The sequence below is a fragment of the Bidens hawaiensis genome, unplaced genomic scaffold (genome assembly GCF_021521415.1).
Source record: "Bidens hawaiensis isolate Kalapana, Puna unplaced genomic scaffold, B.hawaiensis_p1.1 tig00009085_1, whole genome shotgun sequence".
NCBI classification, from domain to species: Eukaryota; Viridiplantae; Streptophyta; class Magnoliopsida; order Asterales; family Asteraceae; genus Bidens; species Bidens hawaiensis.
In genome coordinates this window covers 612294-636913 of record NW_027491667.1, presented here as the reverse complement: position 1 = coordinate 636913, position 24620 = coordinate 612294, and the positions used below count along the sequence as shown (strand labels likewise).

General features: G+C 40.4%; 1 protein-coding gene across 1 annotated transcript; it reads right to left on the bottom strand.

The window, feature by feature from the left end:
• Positions 1-10709: 10709 nt before the first annotated feature.
• On the bottom strand, positions 10710-21052 carry LOC143531144 (helicase-like transcription factor CHR28). The gene is made up of 12 exons (XM_077026509.1): positions 20931-21052; positions 15845-16066; positions 15642-15752; positions 15197-15564; positions 14962-15033; positions 14780-14854; positions 13883-14696; positions 13666-13796; positions 12821-13039; positions 12231-12710; positions 11136-11345; positions 10710-11062 (listed from the first exon to the last, which is right to left on the bottom strand). Exons 2-12 carry the CDS (start codon positions 16008-16010, stop codon positions 10952-10954), a joined length of 2757 nt encoding a protein of 918 aa, XP_076882624.1. The 5' UTR covers positions 16011-16066; positions 20931-21052; the 3' UTR covers positions 10710-10951.
• Between the last annotated feature and the right edge of the window lie 3568 nt (positions 21053-24620).

Sequence of the window (24620 nt, the reverse complement as noted above, 5' to 3'; positions counted from 1 at the left end):
TCTCTTAACACGTTCAAGTCGGTGGAGCCAATTGCTCAGAAAAAGAGAATCATGGGGGATGAAAAGGCGAAGGCCATGAATGAGCAAGTCGAGGACCTGTTGCGCGCAAACATCATCCGCCCGATCCGATACCAGACGTGGGTAGCCAATCCTGTGATGGTAAAGAAAAGCAACGGGTCATGGAGGATGTGTATTGACTTCAAGGACCTCAACAAAGCATGTCCGAAAGACTGTTACCCCCTCCCAAACATCGACGCAAAGGTGGACTCCGTGGCGCCATTCAAGCTCAAATGTTTCCTGGATGCCTACAAAGGCTATCACCAGATTCAAATGGCACCACAAGACGAAGACAAGACTGCCTTCAGAACCGACAAGGGTGTTTTCTGTTACACAAAAATGCCCTTTGGTTTAAAGAATGCGGGAGCCACCTATCAGAGACTTATGGATTCGGTTTTCAATGAACAAATTGGAAGAAATCTGGAAGTCTACGTTGATGATTTGGTGATCAAGAGCAGGGAGGAGAGACAAATGCTCAAAGACATCGAGGAAACTCTTCAGCGCCTAACGGAAGTTAACATGAAGCTCAACCCGAGCAAATGTACTTTCGGCGCGGAAGAGGGGAAATTTCTTGGTGTAATGGTCACTAAGGATGGTTTCAAGGTGAACCCTGAAAAGGTGGAAGCCATCCTTGACATGCCTTCACCATCCACCAGAAAGAGGTTCAGAAGCTGAATGGTAGATTGGTGTCAATCAACAGGTTCCTAGCGAACCACGCCAGCAAATCTACTCCATTCATTAACACTTTGAGGAATTGCTTGAAGAAGAGCCAATTCAAGTGGACGCCTGAGGCTGAGCAAGCTTTCAGTGAGATAAAAGAATGTCTCATAAAGCTGCCCGCGCTCACAGCTCCACTTCCTGGCGAAACACTTACATTGTACTTGTCAGCTGGAGACCGCGCCATAGGCGCAGTATTTTTGGTGGATCGCAAGGGGATCCAAACGCCAATATACTATGTGAGTCGGGTGCTGACAGACCCTGAGACGCGCTATTCCATCATGGAAAGGTTAGTTTTGTCACTAACACACGCGTCGCGCAAACTTCATAGATACTTCAATGGTCATCCTATTGAAGTTCTGACTGGTTACAACATCCAACAAGTCCTGCGACGCCCCGCGCTCTCCGGAAGGCTGACAAAGTGGGCGCTGGAGTTAGGTGAACACACGATCACCTATAAGCCCCGTCCAGCAATAAAGGGTCAAGTTCTGGCGGATTTCATCACGGAAATCCCAGAGGGAAAGATTGAAGAAGCTCAGCGCGAGGTAGATCCTCCGCGAGCAAATGATGAAGAAGATGTTTGGAGGCTATTCACTGATGGAGCCTCCAACAACGAAGGGTCCGGCGCAGGCCTCAAACTGATGGACCCTGAGAATCATGAATATACTTATGCTATTAGGTTGGACTTCAAGAGTACCAACAATGAGGCCGAGTATGAAGCCCTGCTGGCTGGTCTGCGCATTGCGCGCAAGTTTGGAGTTAAAAGGCTAGAGGCCCATGTTGATTCTTACTTGGTAGCTGCACAGGTCAATGGCCTTTATGATGCCAAGGAGAACACCATGCCTCTATATCTAGAGCAGGCAAAAAAGCTCGTTGAGCAGTTTGACTTCTTCAAAATCATACACATCTCGCGCAGCGAAAACAAGTCCGCTGACGCGTTGAGTAAGATGGCATCAACTAATTTTGATCACTTTGGCAAAGATGTCAGGGTGGAAGTGATGAGCAACCCGTCAGTGCAAACGCAATCGGTCCTTGTAATTCATACAACCCCTTCATCTTGGATAACTCCAATAATGGAATTCCTGAAGGAGGGGACGTTACCGGACGATCGCGCACAGGCGAGAAAGATAAGACACAAGGCGCAGAACTATGAACTACTTGATGGTACATTATATCGACGCTCTTATCTTGGACCGCTCATGAAATGCCTGGATGCTGAAGAAGCAAGCTATGTGATTAGGGAGATTCACGAAGGAATCTGCGGCATACACGCTGGCCCGCGCATGGTGGTTGCCAAGGCAATGAGCTCGGGCTACTATTGGCCAGGCATGTACTTGGATGCGCTAAAAGAAATACAAAAATGCAAGGCATGTCAGAGCTACGCGCCAAACACCATGCGGCCAAAGAACAACTTGATTCCGGTGACCTCTGCATGGCCTTTCCACAAATGGGCCATTGATATTGTGGGGCCCCTGCCGCAAGCGCAAGGGCGAGTGAAATTTTTGGTAGTGGCGATAGACTATTTCACAAAATGGGTTGAGGCCAAGCCACTAGCAAAAATCACAGCTGAGGCGATGAAGCAATTTATCTGGAGCCACATCATTTGCCGTTTTGGCCTTCCTATGGAAATTGTGAGCGACAATGGCAAACAATTCACTGACAGGAAGATATCCAGCTGGCTCAAAGAATTGCACATCAACCAAATCTTCACTTCGGTCTACCACCCTCAGGGGAATGGCCAAGTGGAGCGCGCGAATCAAAGTTTGTTAAATGGGCTGAAGAAAAGGTTGGAGGGAGAATCCCATTCTTGGGTCGAAGAGTTACCTAATGTCCTGTGGGCGCACAGGACATTAAGCAAAACTAGCAATGGCGAATCCCCGTTCAGCCTAACCTATGGGACAGAGGCTATGATCCCAGCAGAAATTGGATGCCCATCCCATAGGGTACTCATGATGAGCAAGACTGATAACGAGCGCGAAAGAAGATTGGACCTTAACTTGCTTGAAGGGCGCAGAGAAGCGGCTATCATCAATGAAGCCAGATACAAGAAAAAGCTGGAAAAATATTATAATCAGCGCGTTAAAGAGTGCCACTTCAAGAAAAATGATTTTGTCCTTCGAAACAATGAAGCTAGCCGCGCAATACCCCCAGGAAAAATGTCCCCCAATTGGGAAGGACCTTATCAAATCTCAGAAGAATTGGGGAAAGGCGCGTACACTTTAAAAGATTTGAATGGAAAAAAGATACCGCGCGCGTGGAACGCAGCACAGCTTAGAAAGTGCTTCATGTAAAAATTCAAACATGTAATCAAGGCTTTTAAGCCATCATGAATGATGATTCGCGCTATCTTTCAATATTTGTTCTATTACCTTTGCATACATGTTTCACACTTCCTTTATTAATTTGGAGCAATATGACAACACTATATTGTCTTCAAAACAAAATAAAACGAAGTAAAACATACATGCGCGAGCCTTAGCTCAAACGCGTTAACGAGTCTCAACTCTAAAACGTCAGGGCCTTAGCCCAAAACAAAGAGCCTTAGCTCAAAACACTCACGAACATCCATCTTACATCCCGCGCAGCCTGATCATAAAAATCCTTAAACACAACTAAGGCAAAGTACATGCCCTATCATAGTTGTTAAGGTCTCAGGTCGAGGTCGCGCGCGGAATCATAGTGGATATCTGAGTAACACATGCTGACATGTAATGGCTAAAACTCATACTTCCATATAAAAACCGCGCGACAACGACGCGCAAAAAAGGAGTAGCGAAAAGTCATCGCGCATGTCAGCATAAACAAGATACTGCGAAACCACTTACAAAATAGGACTATGGTTAAGTGAATAATTTCCTTACAACCTTGTTCTTATTTTAACGTGCAAGCATATCTTATATCTATACAAGCAAACATGAAGAGATGAATGGAAATGCGCAAGATGTGAAAAAGGGAAAACAAATTTTATTCCATAGCGTTGAAATTTACAAGTATGATGAGTTACAAATTACAAATAAAAATAAAAACATGAAGGGCTTCTCAAGTCTCCACGTTGACACTAGCCTCTTCATCATCCTCATCATCGCCCTCGGCATCTGGCGCAGCCTGCTCCTCTTCATCTCCTAACTGACCATAGTCAAGTTCTTCCTCCTCATTGGAGTCTTCTATCACGACGGTGTCAGGAGCAGATTCATTCGCCGCGCCAGAAGCGCTGGCAGGGGCAACATACCCCGCGCCACCATCATCGCCACCAGCCCCCTCGCATTCATCGAGCAACTTCTTTAGCGCGCCGAGGTCGGGCTGGTCAGCAAGCGCAGCAATCTGCAAATCAATAGAAAAGTACTGAGTACAAAACACTTGGAAAATTAATCAAGTAAAACTCATTAAGGTCAAGGTACCTGCACAAGGATGGGGATGGGAGTACTCATATACTTCTCCCCCACCGCGGCCATGTCCGCGCAGGCCGCGTCGCTCTTGTAAGGGTACTCGGATGGGTTCTTCTTCAACATACCATATTCGTACCCATCCGTAAACCCTTCAGCTCGACCCACCAAGCGCGCGGAAGCATTGCAGTCCATCACAAGGGCCTGAAACTCGGCAGAATATTTCATCACCAAAGCACAACGAGTTATGCCCTGTGACACCAGCCATTGCCGATCCTGCGCGAGGCCAGCAACAGACGTCTCGAGGGCAGGAACCTGGGAGTTTAATAACTCCACAGTTTCCTTGGTCTTTTTTAGCTCCTCTCTATCAGACGCTGCTGCCGCCAAAATTTCTTCTTTTTCCGCCTGCGCAGCATCAAGTGCTTCCTGGCTAGACGCTGCCGTCGCCAGGGCCTCATCTCTATCGGCCTGCGCGGCCGCCAAATACTTTTTCAGGCGCGCAACCTCGCTCTCCAGTGATGATTTCTCAGTGATACTCTGGACGATAGCTTGGTCACGCGCCTCCGCCTGCTGTTCCAAGACACGCACTCTCCGCGCGTACTTGGCAACTTCGGCCTCTGCCACCTGCTGCTTCTCCCTAGCAGCTTCGAGCTCATGCCCGCGCTTAGTAAAGGCGGTGTTGGCACTTGCTCGGTTTTCGCTGAGCTCCGCCTGGAGTTTCTCAGCTCGTGCGCGAGCATCAGAATGGTTCCAGGCGGCCACCTTAGCCTCTCGCTGGGCTTCCACAAGAGCATCGCGTACTTTAATATAATCACGATGAACCTCTTGGGAGGCAGCAAAGAAAGCTGACCCAGCGAAAATGTGATCATTAAGCAAGTCAGCGCGGGTGCGCTCCTCCTGATACCTCCTTTCAGTAGGAGGCACGACATGAGCCCAGAAGTCCTCACATACGCCCATGGATTGGAAGGAGCAGTCTTCATTAATATTCCATCTCGGGCGGTAAACGTGGTCACCTTCCTGCAAAACACAAGAAATGTTCTAAGTCATAAACATACTTATATGGAGGTACGCGCAGCGGAGCAACAAATTAAAACATACCTGCGGGGATGAAGCAGAAAAGTCAGCGCCAGCCCCACCAGAAGTATGCGCTGCGAAGACTTGTGGCATCGCAGGGCTGGCGCGGTCTCCCAAGGAGTCCTCAGCTTGAGCCCCCTCATCCTCCTCATCTTCTTGAATAGGCCTCTTCTCCTGCGACCTGGGGGGCTCCAAACCAGCCTCGCGGAGAGGGCTGCGCGTAGGAGGAGGCGAGGGAGGTCTCGACGCCGCCAGTTCGGCGCGCAATACGGCTTCCTGCTCCTTTGTAACCCCAATAAGGGGAGAATCAGCACTAGCAGGAGCAGGACCAGAACCAGCGGCGCCGCCAACGGCGCCAGGAGTGTCACCGGCAACTTGTACGCCAGCTACAACTCCTATGAACAAATCAACAAGGAAAATTGGTTTATCACTAAATCCAAATGAAAAAATTCAGAAGACAAATGTGCAAAACATACCTTGGCGCAATTCTGTTCGCGCGGCGAACATCGCCATAAAGTTCATTCTACCCTTCTCAGAGGGTAGAACGGGGGACTTCGAAGCAGACCCCGGCGCAGCCTCAGCACCTTGTGGCGCCTGCGGCTGATCTGCAACCGTCGCCGGTCCTGCAAACATTCAAAGGAGCAAAGGTTTAATAATAATTCAATCAGATGAAGATAAGCAAAGTATACCTGTCGCAGGCGCGGCACTGCTTCTCTCTTCAGCCGCGCGAACGGAGGAGGTGACGCCACCATACCTCAAGTGGACAGGAGGTCTGCCCACTTTCACAGGCAGGGAAGCTAAAGAACCCATGGTGGTAAACACCTGGGTTTCCTTAGGTCCCTTCGTTTGAGCATGGGGATGAGCGACAGGGGTGTCATCTTTCTTTTGTCTCTTACTGCCCCCTGCGCCTGATTTCCCCTTAGCTTTGCGCTTTAGTAGGGGCGCCTCCTCTTCCTCCTCCTCCTCCTCCTCCTCCGCGAGCTCCAGCTCGTAGTTCTCCAGCGCATCTACAATACATGTAACACAAGTGTTAGCAAAATTTGGTATTCTCAAGGAATAAACATAAGTGTGAAGGCTTACCAGGCGCGTCGCCATCAAAGTCAAATTCCAGATCCACTGGGATGAACATGTCATCGAAGCGATCTGGGAAACCAACCTCCCCAGCGCCAAGCGCGACGAAGCCACCCTCCACTTGATCATCATAAGCGGCGTGGATATAATCCTTGGTGACTGCGCAAAAACAAGTCAACTGATATCAGAAAAAGAATTATGTTCGCGCAGAAAAAGAAATAAAGCAATGAAATAAACTTACACAACCCGTCGACTTGGATAACGGGCTCAAGCGCGCTGTCGGCCCATAGCTTACTCATGCCGACCCCCACCAGCGCCTCCTCGCAAATTTTCTTCGCGGGGGATGGTTCATCGGTCAGTTTCTTAACCCAGGCGCCGGTTGGGTTCTTAATAACATCCGCATCCGCGGGCGCAGAATCGATTGCGCGCATCGTCATGCGGATGGGGATTACACCGGCCCTAATGTAGAAGAACCTCTCAGACCAGTCATGAAGGCTCTTGAATGAAACAGTGGAGCACTTCACCTTCTGACTGCGATGAATAAAAGAGAACCAATTGTCTTGGATCTTGGCCTTATAAAAATACTGAAAGCGCCGAGGGGTAGGCTCCTCGCGCTGGGATTTGCACATGAACTCAAAGTGAGTCATGCGCACGAGTCCAAAAGGATGGACTTGGGATATATGAATCCCATAGAACTGCAGCAGTGCACCCACAAACCTTGTAATCGGGAGACGAAGGTTGCAGTGGGTGAAAAAATGGCTATATAAGGATATATAACCGGCAGGCGGGTCCGCCGCCGATTGCCCGGCCTCAGGCAACATGCAGCCAAACAGGGTGGGAAAGCCCTGAGAGGCGATAAGGCTGTCAAGATCAGCCTGCCTCAATTTGCAGGGGATTTCATTCCACCTCCTCACCACCTTGGTCCTTCTTACCTCCTCCGATGAGCCCTCAGCAACCTTCTTCCCCTTGCCTTTCTTCTTCAACGTCGACATCACTACGGATTTAACGCGGCGTTTTCGGGAGACGATTGAGGTGATCGACAGGTTCGACGAGTCCGAGCTATCAGACATACAACTGTCAAATCTAACAACGGAAACTTCTGAACAACAGATATTTCAGAAGACAAAGAAAGAAAAAATCAGAAGAGAAAACAAGAAGATGAAGGATAAAGAACTCCAAGGGCTGGCTTTTATAGGCCGAGGAGAGAGAAATTTGGGTGCTGAACGGACTTCACGCGCCCCCACTCGCAGGTAATAGCCAACGCGAGCGCGACACGTGTCCCTGACAACTGTGTGAGAGGACACGAAAAGAAAAATACGGCGGGTGCCAGAGTTCACGCGCCCCCACTCGCAGGTCTTGGCCAACACGAGCGCGACACGTGTCCCTGACAGCTTGTGAGGGGACACGAAAGGCAACTGTAGCACCTCGAGCACACGAAATGTCTGACACGTCTCCATCACTGACCCACGTCAGCAACCGTCACGTACATGGACGATTCGTTTCAACCAAATGGATAGAACTTCGCGCAATGATGGAAACAACCAAGAAAACGACAAAACCCCTTTTAAAAGACCAAATCAGTAAGTCTAATATCTATCTTACCGCGCTCGCGCGAGATAAGACACACATTAGACTGGGGGGGCTTGAAGAGGTATGTACCCGCCTCAGCATCGAGCGGGGCGGGTCAACCCACAAGATATATACAAGACATTAGAAATCAAAGATATTATCAAGGCACAAAGCCAAAACTTATGCTCAAGCATCACATGCTTGCACATATCACATATGCTCAAGCATCACATATGCTCACGCATCACATGTGCTCATACATCACATATGCTCGCGCGTATCACATGCTCACGCATCATATATGCTTATGCATATCACATCGTGCGTGGCGCATCCGCGCGCGGCGCATATCACATGCTCGCGCATCATACATGCCCACCCATATCACAGTTGCGCATGGCGCAGCTGCGCGTGGGGCATCCGCGCGTGACGCGTATTACATGCTTGTGCGTATCGCATCTGCGCATGAAATATCTGCGCGTGAGAATAAAGAGAAAACCTCGCGCATCCTCAGGATGGGCACATATCACACGTGCACATAATCAACCTCGTCCTTATCCAAATCAGGATTAGGGCAACCTTGATTGTGCACGTCAGACAACCTTCCAGAAGGCATCTTTTTAAGGAATAAGGATATGCTGATGTTGACAGCTGCTAAATGAAAGTTGGACAGCTCAGCATGACTCATGGGTTACCACGTGATCATAACCAATGAAAGAGCACCAGGTGTCTCCAGGGACACGTGGCGCAAATCGATTGGAGGAGGCCAACAAAACCCTAATTTGGTCTCAGCTCAATCAGTGGAAACCCTAGCACTATAAATACATCATAACGTACACAGTTACAGGGAGACATTGATTCACATTGAAGCATATTCAATTACATTCACTGACAGGCAGCCCTAGTCAGTTACTTTCTCATACACAGAGAGAATCAGAATAATAAGACAGAGTAACATACAGTATTCAGCTATTAAGCAATACTCTCCCAATTCCCTTACTCTCACATTATTATCTTCTCCTACACATACTTATTCTCACGCCGGAGGGTTACCCCAAAGAGGACCCCTCTGTCCCTTTCTGAGGGGTAAGTAACGGCGCTGTTCATTTTGTAGGTGGAAGAACACTGATCCAGAGGAACCATCGGTGAAATAGTATAATCACACCCGAGGAAAGTAGATCTGCTACCACTGAGTAGATCCACGTTTCTTCATGTATGATGGAGATAAAGTTTAGAGGGTGACTTTCAATTCCATATTTAGAGGCTTGCCATTCTTTCTCGTCTTATTCTCTCGAATTTTATGAGTAGAAGAAAGAGAAAAATAATAAAATGAATAAAAAAATTATATAAATGAATAAAGAAATAAACAAGGAATGAAATGCAGACTTTTAGAGGATGAACCAAATTTGAAAACCACTTATAGGAATGTCGAAAAAAGAAAACAATATTATAATCAAGTGTTACGTGACAGAAGAGTCATGCATCAACTTTAACACACGTATCTCACTTTATTACATGAAATGCCTTCTTAAATACTCGTCGTAAACACATCTACTATAACACATCACTTTTTCAGTAGTCATTATTAATAAAACGTATGTTTTGCAGTTAAATTCGAATCATACGTGAATATACATGGGATATTCCCATAAATTTCCCAAATCAAAATTTTTTTATACCAAATTAATGCATTAAGTTTTCACATCAATATAACGCAGAAAGTGAAATCATTTTAACTCAAATGTTTTTTTTCTTGCCAATGATGATGATACAAATACGTTTAAATACGTAGTGAGTCTAACTTAAGTGATAATGCCAGAGAAAGATTTGATGTGTAAAACGAATTAAAATCTAGATCGCAAACGAATCACACCTTTATTAAGTTCAAACAAAACCGAATTTAAAACATATCATGGAGTATGCAAAGAAATATGTTACACTAAAACTAATACCGAATTAAATAAATAAATAATAAACAAACCATGCTTTGTATCTTGCATAACATTAGGGGTTTGCTACATGCACTAAACAACTTGAGACCAAAAGTACTAAAAATAGTATTTGTAAGCCACCAATAGTAGAAAATGAGTGAAAAAACATAATATATACATATTAGACAAAAAAAAATGGGTAACATGGAAATGTCACCAAAAGTATATGAAAAGTTAACGCCTCTAAAACACAACTAAGATATATACTCTCCTTAAAAGTCTTTTAACATTAATTTTAGACATGTACAAAGTAGTATCCTACTATCTTGTACCATGTCCTCATAAATATGCAAGTCATTATTATCTAGTCCTCTAACTAGTGTCCTCGTCCTTCTCTTTACATGCCCAAACCATCTCAATGCATCCCGTGTCTTATCTAATATGTTGGTCGCACACAATCTTTCCCCATAAAACTCACATCGTTATACGCTCCGACCTGTCTACCTATATATCCACCTCAACTTTCCGATCTCTGCTACCTTTGGATTATGCAATTGTGCCTTCTTAATGGCCTAGCAAACTGTTTCGTATAACTACCTCATGTCACATAATACACGTGTAGTTTTCCACAAACACCAGCCAACTAAGAGACAGCAGGCTACACCACTATTTGTCCCCATTGCATTACTGAAATGTACAAACGGTTCTAAATACTTGAACTTGGTTAATTGCAGAACCACTTGGCCTTCGATGTTAATCACAATGTTCCCATCGATGTTTACACTTTGCACCACTGAAGTCACAAGCGACTAATCTTTAAACCTTTGTTCTCTAAGCTGTTTCTCACTTTTCTAACCTCACATTCAGGTTACGCTTACTCTTCGCAACTAACACAATATCGTCAACTAAAAAGCATACACTACAAGACGGTTCTAACATCAGTATCCAATTTCCAATCAACAACGATTAAAAAGATAAAACAGAAACCAAAATATAGAGTTAAAGCAACGTCTTCAAAGATGCATTTTAAAGGGTCATAACATCATCCTACAAACAGCAGTGTAGTAGTAATTAATTACCACTATTTACTGGGCTTTATATTTTATCAAAACAAAAATGCCCAAAATTACCACCTAACCAATTAAAGTTTTAGCGAGCCCCCGTAAACAAATATCTAAGATCTTCAGGCCTTAAACGAGCAGCCAAAGACCCCCCATGATCTTCACCAAAAGCCGAAGCAACCAGTTTCCTCTTTTCATCCTGCATTCACCGAATTTAGTGACACGGTAAAATAATGAAATTGAAATTACAGTTTTACCGCAGAAATACAAACCTGGAGAGCAAGAATTCTGTCTTCAACTGTGTCTTTAATAGTGAGCCTGGACACTGTAACGGGGCGAGTTTGACCGATTCTATGGGCTCGGTCAATGGCTTGATCTTCAGTAGTTGGATTCCACCATAGATCCAAAAGAATAACATGAGATGCAGCCACCATGTTTAGACCAAGATTTCCGGCTTTTAGTGACATCAGCATAACGGTTACCTGCAACATGTTTTTCATATCTTAAGTGATTACTGTTAATAAAAAAATTTAAAGCTTTGATGGGCTTTTAGCCCTATAAAAGTTCGATTATTCGACATTTATTAGTCAAGTTTCCTATTCTACCCTTCATTAAACTGCATTGTTAATCTGCAAGCAATTCATAAGGGTAAATTGACATTTAACTATATAAAACGCATTAGTTGCAGTGTTGCACATTCCTAAAATTGTGCCTTTTGTCTAGTGGACGGTGTCCTTGTAGACAAACCAAAGGAACATGAGCATTCGTTCGTTTAACTTTAACCAAACAGCGATGGAACACTTTTGTAGTTCGTGTCCGTTCGTTAAGAAACCAAACATGTGCGTGTTTATTTATGTTCATTCGTTAACTGTATAAACGAACATAACTAGCTAAAACTAGTTATAGGTAGCGTGAAGAACAGTGTGTTGGGCCTAAAAGTTATTATAACTATTAAGTTGTAATGGACCAAAAAAACTTAAATAAATATATTAACGAATGTAAACTAACAAACTTAACAAATGTAAACGAGCGAACATAAACAAGCTGAAAAGAATCCACCTAAACAAACATTCAAGAACGAGACATGTGTTCATGTTCGTTCGTTTAACTAATAAACACTTTTTTCGTTAATGTTCATTTGTTTATTTGATAAACTAACGCATACAAACTTCCCGCCAAACGGTTCACGAAGTGTTCACTAGATGTTTCGTTTGTTTACATTTTCAAGTAACCCATTAAAAAAATTAGAAACACAAATAAGATTAAAGGAAAAAGTGTTTTGGCCCTAACATATTATCCGACCCGCCCATTTGCCACCTCTAGCAACTAACTTTGAGTTTAACAACTATAAAGACTAGAAAGCCAACCTTGGGATCAGTGTTGAATTGTTTAACCGCACGGTCCCTTGAAGCTAAAGACATCGAGCCATCAAGTCTCCTATATTCAATACGATGCTGATTAAGTGACATTTCCATAAGATCTAACATTCTCGTCCACTGAGAAAAGACAATCGCTTTTATCGGTCCTTCAACACCCGAACTAGAAGATAAGTATGAACTTTTTGTTCTGCAATTTTTCTTAATAATCTCAATTGCAGTTTTAATCTTGGATGAACTATAATCTTGTTGAAGAACATTAGATTTCTCATCGATTCTTGATGATCTGGCACCATTAACATCAGAGATGGAATTTCTTAATGTGGATTTGCTAAATACCACATCGGGCCCGATTGAGCTTTTGCATTTTGGTGATGGACATGTATTGTCATCCCCAGTTATGTATTCGGATACACACTGATAACAGAATACATGTTCACACATGGTAACAACTGCATCTTCTGGTGGATCCTGTAAAACCATCAAGCCACTAATCAGTTATAGTAGAATTATAAATAATAATAATAATAACAACAACAACAATAACAACAATAACAATAATGAAGGGCGATGAAACTCACGCTACACAAGCAACATATGTTGAGAGTTTCCAAAATATTTAACAAATTGACTTGCATATCTTTAGGTAGTCTCTTTGCCATTGTTGTAGAATGTCTACTGACAGATTCTGAAGTAAATCCCTTAACTAGCAACGGATGGTCACACGCTTGTCGTAGCCTCAAAAGCATTAAAAGAATATTTGCATAATTTTGACTCAAAGTACCTGCAGCTGCATATGCCTGCAAGGAGTATTAGAAATTAAATATTTATTTCTCTTCATTTGGTTCTTAATTCCTGATTCCAATCACAAATATTCAGATGATAACATAATAATTAGGTCTCTGTATACGAACCAAACGTAAGTTCATTTATTAAGTTAAACAAATGAACATGAACAAATGTCTCATTCGTTCATTTATGTTCATGAGCATTCGCTTACGTCGAACAATTATGCATGTTTATTTTCATTCATTTATGTTTATTTAAGTTTGTTTATATATTCATTTGAAATATTTAAGCCTGTTACAATTTAGTTTAGTTTTATGTAATTGTAATACTAAACTCTTACAATTTAGTCTGGTTTTATTAAATTTTTAGGCCCAATATATTGAAGTTCACGCTTACTTTTAGTTGTTCGCTCAGTTATGCTCGTTCATCAGTGTTCAATTATGTTTGTTTGTTTACGCTCGTGAACTGTTTGTTTATACTATTAACAAACAAACACAAACAAGAAAACCCCGTTTGTTTGTTTGACTGTTCCTGTTCTATCAAAGTTAAACGAACTGACACCTCACAAGCCTAAATATAAGCACATATATTTTAAAAAATCAGAGATTTGAAAACGAAAAGACAGAAGCAATATAACCTTAAATCGTGAACGTGATTCGGCTTCAAGCTTTTGATAGAAAGCCCTTTCTTCAGGTGAGAAGTCAATCGCTGTCAAATTAATTGTTTTTGGAGGTAAGTTAATAATAGGCTTACCATCAATCAAATCGCCTGCACAGAAAAACTAAAACTGAGTAACACTGTTATTGTCAATTTATTTTGTTCGCAAAAACTGTTTACAGTAATTAAAAATGTACTTTTTGTGCGACGAAGCAGTATTGCCTTCAACACAGCTTGAAGTTTCAGATAACCATGACTTGAGAAATTTGAGATCGGGAACTTTATATGATTACAAAAAGATTTATAATTTGCATACGGGTCACATTTTAGAAACCTGAAATAACTGAACAGCTCATCAATATTGTTCTGCATAGGTGTTCCGGATAAGCACCATCTTTTTTTAGCTTTAAGACCACAGCACGCTCTAGATATCTGTGTTCTGCTATTTTTAATCGTTTGAGCTTCATCTAATATCACTCTGAGCCAACTAACTTTAGCAAGTGTACCACTAGAATCAGTGGCAAAACCACCAAATCCTTTTTTACCCTTCTTTTTCATTCCAGATATACCCTTTCTTTTCTTGCTAGCAAATGCAAAGTTCAATCCATTTCTTTGATCTTCTTCATCTTCATCAAAATCTTTACTTGGGACTTCTTTTCCCACAATGGCATATGTTGTAAGGACTACATCATAACTTGCCAGCTCAGCAGGATTTTTAGTCCTGCTGCCACCATGATAGATTAATACTTCAAGCTTACCGTCTTCTGCAACTTTTTCATCGAGCTCACGGGCCCACTGTCTTAACACACTTGCAGGGCACACAACCAGTGATCCTGCTACTGGTTTTTGTTTATTAACCCGCTTTTTTGAGCTACTGGCTTCAGTTATTAACACTTCATCATTTTTTTCTGCATCTACAACTACTGTGGGCTTTACATTATCTAACTTCGGTTTTGATGAAACTCTGTGATGCTGTATAAGGGCCATCATGGAAATTGTCTTACCAAGACCCTGTGGAGAAAGATACAACAAAAGTAAATCCAGGTGGCATTTTAAAATTTTAAAATATAAATCATATATTGTATATATGTAACCTGGTCATCAGCTAAAATTCCACCAGCACAAGTCGGACTACTTTCCTTCTGAATCATCCACGACAATGCAATTTTCTAAAAAAAACATAATAAATAAACGCAACCAAAAATAAATTCATACACACACACACACACACACTAATGTAAAGAAAAAAAAAATTGTAATCAGGTGAGTAGAAAACCTGATGCCTTAAAAGAGAGACCGACAGAAGACCATCAGGTAAATCTGCTTCGTTTAAGGGTTGGTTAACGTGCTGAAATATAACAACCATACCTTTTTCAGCATTAAGCATATGCAACAATATAATGAACATATTGTTGGAAACAAACCTTTTTCTATACTAAAATAATAAGAAGAAACAACAATAACTTCTTTCTTCGTTTGTAATGCATATCAATACAAGAAGAAATCAATACCTGTAAAGCTTCTCGATATACGTGTCTCTCATCAACAACCGCTTGTTCATCAACAACCGCCGAAGGGCGGTAAGGATCGGATACACCACCATATTGTGCATTGGGGGACCACATTGAGGGTGGTAGAATCCTACCTCCATGGTAGTTTTCATTCATCGAATCATTATTAGCCCTACTGGAACTTTCTCCCATATGAGTTTTCACATTATTTTCCCTTGCATTTTCGTTAGGTTGTCCATAAGTTTCACGAATTTTATTGGTGCCTACACTCTTTGCACGAACATTCGGCTTATAACTAGATGAAAATGCTTGAAGAGATGCTGGAAGTATTCTTTTAATCTCTGATGGAAGTAACTGATCATCAAAATCTGTACCAAAAACATAGTAATATATCCAATCAAACCCAAATTATAATTACTCGTTGAAGATCATTCAGTTTACTTACTTCCATCATTATTACTTGAACTGAGTTGAATCTGAAGCTGGCGATCCAAATCATAATTAGCATGAGACGAATGCCCATTTGTAGCCGGCTTCCTTATTGATCCATGTTGACCTAGAATTTAGATAAAGGCATATTAAGTTATCCAACAATAAAGTAGTTTACTTTGCAGCATAACAAGACAAATGAATAGAGGCTTTATTTACCTGCATTATTCGTCCTGGATGAAGACGCAAGGGTATTATGAACACTAGAACTGGGAGCTGAAGTAGCAGTATCCTTTACAGCTGACTCATTGTATGCTTTATATACATCTAGATCCCAATCACTCGATTCACTATCTGTTGAACTAGCAATATCTATCGGTTCCATCGCAGACACTACAACTTAATAACCAAGATCACCACTTCTTAAAATTCTGAACCAACCTGAATATAAATCAGAAAAATAACCCAAAATATGAGCTAATTATCCCCTGAATTAGCCTGCTAAGTGCTAAAAACTCATACAAATAAACTGAAATTACAAAGTAGCACTAACGTAACCAAAAGCAGATTAACATGATCGAACACTTATTCTTAACGAACACCTTGTAGTTCGCATACACAACAACAACAACAAAGAAAACAATTTTCAGAAATGTAATCAAAAATTCTCAAATTAGGTCAAAGACATGACGCAATTTCATCAAAGCAACAGATACGCAACGTCAGATTCTACTAAAAACGACAAAACATTAACAATTAAAAGAAATAAAAATTGAAACTATCTGTTGAACTAGCAATATCTATCGGTTCCATTGGAGACACTACAACTCAATAACTAACATCACCACTTCTTACACCCTGTTAGTTGTATTTAGTTATAATTAGGGTTTTAGCCCATATAATTGGCTAAAGCCCATGGGCCTTTTATGGGTTGATAGCTAGGGTTTATTTGTGTATAAATAGATGTAGTTGTTTATGTATTTCTCACACCTTCAAGTAATAAACATTACTTTCATTACAACCATCTTCTTTACATGGTATCAGAGCTACGGCTCTCGATCCAAACCCTAGCCGCGATCTGACCCGAACCTGAGTCTGACCAGCCGTCACCAGCAGCCTTCAGATCTGAAACAAGCTCCTGCCTTGTTGTTCTGTCCTGTCACGAAATCTTTTTTTTTTCTTCGACCGTGAAAGTACTGTTCACCGACGAGACTGTTCACGTTGGAATCACTGTTCACTCCGGAATCACTGTTCATCGGGAACTGTTCACGCCGGAATCACTGTTCACCCGGAGTACTGTTCATCGCCGGAAATCACTGTTCACGCGGAAAGCACTGTTCACTATTTGTTCCTAAATTTCCTACCAGTCTTTGTTCAGTGAGTCAGATTACCAAACAAAACAACTGTTCTGTGACCTTTTACCCAACTCACTGCGTTTTTCATGAACTAGGAACAAACCGGGTAATTGGTACTGGTTTTGAATCAGGAGGTCTCTATCGTATATCCCCGTTTTCGCATCCTGTAGCAAACTTATGTGATTCCGCTGTCAGGGAGGCTCACTGTCGGTTAGGTCATCCCTCTACAGCGGTTCTGAGGCAAATGCGACCAGATTTACCACTTTCGTCTTTTAATTTTCATTGTGAGTCGTGTCAACTTGGTAAACATACCAGGCGTCCCTATCCCCCTAGGGTGCCCAATCGAGTCAGTTCTTGTTTTGAACTGTTGCATTCTGATGTATGGGGTCCTTGCCCTATCAAATCTACGTTGGGTTTTGAATATTTTATTACCTTTATTGATGACTATTCTCGCACTACTTGGGTTTATTTGTTGAAATCTCGTAGTGAGGTATTTTCCAAATTTCGAGAATTTAATGCTTATGTTCAAAACCAATTTAACACCACCATTAAAACTTTTCGATCTGATAATGCTAAAGAATATTTTTCCACCGACTTTTCTTCATACTTAAAAACCAACGGCATTATTCATGAATCATCGTGTGCTTATACATCTCAACAAAATGGTGTGTCCGAACGCAAAAATCGTCACATATTGGATGTTGCTCGCACAATCATGATCCAATCACGTGTTCATCATCGTTTTTTGGGAGATGCCGTTCTCACTGCCACATATCTGATTAACCGCATGCCCTCAACCGTTCTTCATGGTAAAACACCGTTTTCTGTACTATTTCCCAACGATAATCCATTTCCTCTCGCACCTAAAGTATTTGGTTGCGTCGCCTATGTTCATGACCATAGTCCAAAAACCATCAAACTTGATCCCCGAGCCATTCGTTGTGTCTTTCTTGGTTTCTCACGGGTTCAAAAAGGGTATCGATGCTATAGCCCATCACTTCACCGATACTTTACCAGTGCCGATGTCACTTTTCACGAGTCTCCTTACTTTCCCGAGTGTTCCACTCCTGTTTCTGACCCGTTTCCCGACCTCGATATACCCACATCTCCCTTCATCCCCACCATTCCTGTGTCAATTCCTTCTACCGATCCAATCTCTACTGATTCTGACCCACCGACAGAATCTCCGCCACTGCTTTTCACATATGCTAGGCGGGGTAGGGGTCAAACATTAGCGACTCTTGATTCAGACCCTGGCCACGACCCCGAAATACCCTCCGATACTCCGTCTACATCTGAGCAATCCACACCTCTCACTAATACATCCTTACCCGATCCAACAACCTCTGATACACCCGTTTATGATCCTCCCGGTGCCCCACTTCCCGATATACCTATTTCCTTTCGCAAGGAACCCCGGAAATGTACTCGTTACCCAATTCAGGACTATGTTGCCTACACCCACCTATCTCCTAAATCTCATGCGTACACCACTACCCTTGATTCCTACCCGATTCCCAAAAATGTGACGAACACTCTCGCTCACCCAGGATGGAGACAGGCTAAGGAAGATGAAATTGGGGCTCTAAAGTCCAATCATACATGAGATCTTGAAACACTTCCTAAAGGGAAGCGTATTGTTGGTTGTCGTTGGGTGTTTACGGTTAAACTACACCCGGATGGCTCCTTACACCGCTTAAAGGCTCGGTTGGTTGCAAAAGGGTATTCTCAGGCATATGGCATTGATTACGATGAAACCTTCTCTCCGGTTGCTAAAATGCTATCTGTCCGTATTTGTATCGCTCTTGCTGCCATTAATCATTGGCCGCTCCTCCAGCTTGATGTCAAGAACGCCTTTCTTAATGGTGTTCTTGAGGAGGAGGTATAAATGGAGCAGCCCCCAGGGTTCGTTGTTGAGGAGGAGGCCTCGAAAGTTTGCAGACTATGTCGTTCTCTATATGGTCTTAAACAGTCTCCCAGGGCATGGTTTGGTCGATTCTCTAGTGTTATGGGACAGTTTGGGATGACTCGGAGTGCCTACGATCACTCTGTCTTCTTTAGACACCAGAAAGGAAAGAGGATTATCGTAGTTGTTTATGTGGATGACATTATAATCACAGGTGATGACGAGGTCGGGATTATCGAACTCAAGCAGTTTCTTCGGTCTCAGTTTCAGGTCAGCGACTTAGGTCGATTGAGGTATTTCCTTGGCATAGAAGTATCCCGCTCTCCACAAGGAATACTTCTCTCCCAACGAAAGTATGTTCTTGATATGTTAACTGAATGTGGCTTACTGGGTTGTAAACCTGTTGATACCCCAATGCTTCCTACAAAGAAACTCCTCCCAAAGGAAGGAGATCCAATGAAAGATCCTGAGCGATACAGACGGTTGGTTGGTAAACTTAATTATTTAACCGTCACACGACCGGATATCTCCTTTACTGTCAGTGTTCTGAGCCAATTTATGGCTACACCATACACCGGTCACTGGGATGCTGCCCTTCGTGTCTTAAGATATCTTAAAACCTCACCTGGCTTGGGTATATTATACTCCGATCAGGGTCATTGTCGTGTAGGTGCCTTCACGGAAGAAGGAGATGGTCGGATATCAGGGTTCTCAGATGCAGATTGGGCAGGTTGTCCAATTTCTCGACGATCTACCACCGGATATTGTGTGTTTGTTGGAGGAAATCTTGTATCATGGAAGAGTAAGAAGCAACACACGGTTTCCCGGTCGAGTGCCGAATCGGAGTATAGAGCCATGGCAGATGTAACATCAGAGATGACATGGGTTCGTCGTCTTCTCAGAGAGCTCGGGGTTGTTTCTATTGACTTGATGAGGTTATACTGTGATAGTCAGTCAGCCATTCACATAGCCAATAATCAAGTATTTCATGAGAGGACAAAACATATTGAGGTCGACTGCCACCTTATCAGAGATCGAGTAGTAGGCACACAAACTGATCCTCCTTCCATTCAACCAGTTCATGTGAAGACAAATTTTCAGCTAGCAGACATTCTAACTAAACCGCTCCGGAAAGCTCAGATAGATTTTATTTGTAACAAGTTGGGCATGATTAACATCTATGCTCCAACTTGAGAAGGAGTGTTAGTTGTATTTAGTTATAATTAGGGTTTTAGCCAATATAGTTGGCTAAAGCCCATGGGCCTTTTATGGGTTGATAGCTAGGGTTTATTTGTGTATAAATAGATGTAGTTGTTTATGTATTTCTCACACCTTCAAGTAATAAACATTACTTTCACTACAACCATCTTCTTTACACACCCCAAATTCTGAACCAGCCTGAATATGAATTATAAAAATATAGCAAAAAATGACCTAATTAGCCCCTGAATTGAGCAGCACTAACGATTTCATTAAAGCAACAGATGCGCATTGTCAGATTCTACTTAAAACGACAAAGCGTTAACAATTAACGAGAAATCAAAATTTGTTTATCAAAATCAAAAGTATCTGTTGAACTATCATTCAACAATTAACAAAAAATCACTTTATCTGTTGAACAAGCAATAATATCTATCGGTTCCATTGGAGACACTACAACTCAATAACTAATATCACCAGCCTGAATATAAATCACAAAAAATAACCTAATTAAGTAATCAGCCCCTGAATTAGGCTGCTAACGAACTCATTCTGAAATAAAACTGAAACCAAAAGCCGAACAGCATGATCGATCCGTATCGTTAACGAATGCCTTGTAATTTACATACACAGGTAACAATAACACAGTTTTTCAAAAATGTAACGGTTAATTATCAAATTAGGTTAAATACGTAACGTAATTACATGAAAGCAACAGATACGTACACATTGTGAGATTATAGTAGAAACGACGATGAAGAGTAAAGGATTAAAAGGAAATGAGTATAATGTTTGCAATCATATAATATAATATAATATAATATACATTCACAATTAGAGGCACCTTGTAATTGTTGATCGCAACAGCAGTGAATAGTGTGATTGTTGTTCTTCTGTCAAAACCCTAACACCATGGATTCATTCATTCGATTGCAGAGTTTGTGAGTGTGTGTGTGTGTGTGTTTTGGGGGTTTTATTAAGTGTGAAGGTTTTCCCCCTTTTTCTCTCGTCGTATCTCTATTTTTTTTTTTTTTTTATATAAATAATCGAAGTTTTATATAATTTACTATAAAACGATTACAATAAAGTGGCAGGCAAACGGGCAACAAGCTGCGCCGCAACCCCCTTTTGAACAGCAAAGCCAATCCTGCTAAAAACGAAGCTTTGAGACCTAGAAGCTGAAGAGGTTCCGTGTACGACGCGCTGAACCCTACTCAAAAATTTCACAACCTCTGGAGCCAGAAAACCAAATGTATCAAAGGCAAATGGTAGAAAGACATGTTGATTATCTAAACAAGCTTTCTCGTGTTTAACAAGCTTTCTCGTGTTTAACACCTGTCACCCACATTCATGTGAACACGTGTCAGCTTCACCTTTAATTTGCTATTGTGTTCAAAATATAGAAGGCCACGTCTCTCATTTATAAACGTCCCTTTTTTTCCTCAAAACCCTACAAAAAGCTGACTACATTCGTTTTTTATGTTAATAAAAATATAGAAGGCCACGTCTCTCGTTATTATTTAACTTTTCCCCCCTAATTTTCATGTGCATATTTCATTTGGTTTCAAGCATATCTGAGTTTTTATGTTACTAAAAACTTAGCAGGGAACAAGCAAAATTACTAAAAGTTTTTTTTTTTTTTTTTGGTTATGAGGTTTCTTCGCCTGGTCTGGTTGTACAGCTCCCATAAGTGATGAGGTTAGGTTTTAAAAGTAATCTTTCAATTTTAGTTTCATGTTGACGTACATTAGTTTACATGATTTGTTATCATTCTATTTTATCTATGGTTTGGTTTTATCACCTATGAAATGAATATTGCCTTTGTATATTTTGATGTAACTTCAAAATGTTTGGTGTTTTTTCTGTAGTAGCTATATTCAATTAATAATGTGATCAGCTTAAGGTTTTAAACAAGTTGTTTGCCTTCCGAATTAATTTATGGAACAATTCATTCTTCCGGGTGCAAAGATTTAAATTAGTAGTTTTTTGGAGTAATAGTGTTATCATTTCTTTTAAAAATTGAAGTTTCTATAATGTGGAATTATGATTGCTTTTTCGCATACATGTATACTATTTATTTAAATAGTAATAAATGTTGAGTTGTTGATGTTTATTCGCTTTGTATGTTGATATGGAACTATGATTTTTGATGATGTTAAGTATTTTTTGTTTGTAGAACCACCATCTGTTTTCATTTTTCTTCAAAACATATAACATCCTGAAAACAATTACTTTACATATGAATGTGTAGTGACATGATATTTTTGTTCTGTAAGGGCTGCAACTGAACATGAGAAAAAGGTTCATGCAGAGAACTATGAGCACGATCAAGTGATGGAGAAGAATTTACTCTCTATGGCTCGTAAGTCGGAAAAGTTTCGCGTCGAGATGGCTAATCCTGAAAAGGTGTTTATTTTAATCTTTTCGTTTGCAATTTTGTATATTTGCAATAATCAATCTAAACATACTAATTACACTTTGCTTTTGTAAAGGACCTCTTTGATGTTGCAATTGGTCTAATTAGCTCTATGTTACTTCACAAATTAGAACAAAACAACAGGTTCGTTCATTATTATAGTATCAACTTATAGCAAAAACAACAGCGTATAAACATATGAAAAATGCATAGTTATTTTTGTTTATTGTGGCCAAATATAATAATAATAATAATAATAATAATAATAATAACTTGAGTTTCCTTTTTTAGGGTGTAATGAGTTTGGCTTTGTTTGTGATTTTACATCTTGTATAAGCTTTTAAGGCTAAATCGATTATGTGGATTATTATTGAGCTTTGTGAAGCTATTCACAATACAGGTAAAATTTTAAAATTGTTATAAGTTAGTATCTTTCCTTTAGCCATTATTATTTGTGCCTCATATACGTTTAGCTCTTATGAAAGATGTTGCTATTATCCATTGTGATCATAAACCTGAGAACATCTTTTTATGCAATGCTTTGTGAAAGTGGATTTGGGTTAAAATGGTCGTTTAAAAATGTATCAATTTGGTTCGGGTCGTTTAAAGTTATTTTTTTTAAGCCGGTTGAAGAACATTATTAACTATTATTTGATATTTGATTTCCCTTTTCAGCTAAACGATAATTCACTAAGAAAAACTTGCATTTATTGTATATATTCAAATGGTGAAAATCAAATAATTTTGCTTTACTTTATTTGCAGCTAAAGTAGGAAGGGAGGATGAATAAATATGAAAGACACAATTTGGTAGCTCTTAATTAACATAAAAAATGGTGAAATTTCTTAGTATCTTGTGTATTCGTTTTACTATTATTCACGCTCGTCCAAAATTACAATTTCTCTTTATTAATATATTAATTATTAATTTTTGAAAATCTTATAGTTTCCTCAAAGGAAGATAGAAGACGCTGTAATGGCAACTAAGAGACTAACAGCTAGAGGCCAGCAAGTCTACTCGTGAGAACTAAGGTATATTTAGGTTAGTGATATGCATTATAAAGATTCACAATTCATTTTGTTTGACTTATGTGTTGGTCAAAATTGTTGTTTTTGTTTAGGCCACATGACTTCTATTTCCATTAGCTGTTAAGTTTGTTATTCCAAGCGTTGGAGTTAAAACATGTCGTTACTTAGTATATTTTGAAATGGGTTGAAACCGGGATGTGTTTAAATTTAGATGGTTATAACTTAAAACTTTCTATAATCTACAGGTTTTTAGGAGGCTTGGGTTAAAATAAGTCGTTTTTTAGTATTATAGGAGGTTAGGGTTAGAATGGTCATTTTTAGTATAACTTGAAACGGCCTAGGAATAAGAAATAATATAACTTGCAATTTGCTGCTACCTTTAATTTATTTTATTTCTTTTGAATATAAGTTGAAGTTGTATAAGAATAAAATTTAATATGTGCTATATAATTTTGAATATAAAAAATAATGTAACTTTGAATAAAATTTAATATGTGCTATATAATTTTGAATATAAAAAATAATGTAACTTTGAATTTGCTCTTCCTTTGATAATTTTTAAACCTGTTTCCCCTCCAAATTAAAAAGTTTATTATTAAAAGGGTCATAATCTCAAATTTATTACTTATCTGAACTTTGATTCATAGATTTTCATGTTTGCTTTGTTAATTAAATTTGTTAGCTTTTCGTTGTATTATTCTTAAAGATCTAATTCTAGGAATCTAAGAATTAAGGTGTACTCCAATCTATCAAGATTCTTTCCCCTCTTTGTGTGAGAAGTGAGCAAATAAATTGTCATGAGATATGGATTTTTTTTTATTTTGCAATTTAAGTTTTTTTTATCTAACAATACCTTTTAACTATAAACCATTCAGTAACTAAGCTGACGCATAAAATTGATTATATGCGGGTTTTGAAGTGAGGTATAAAAACATAGGTAATAAGCTATGAGAGAAAACTTTTGTAAATGCATTGGGTAGGTTCAATTCCATTACTAATTTTTCCTTTTGAGATTTTCATGTTTGCTTTGTTAATTAAATTTGTTAGCTTTTCGTTGTATTATTCTTAAAGATTTAATTCTAGGAATATA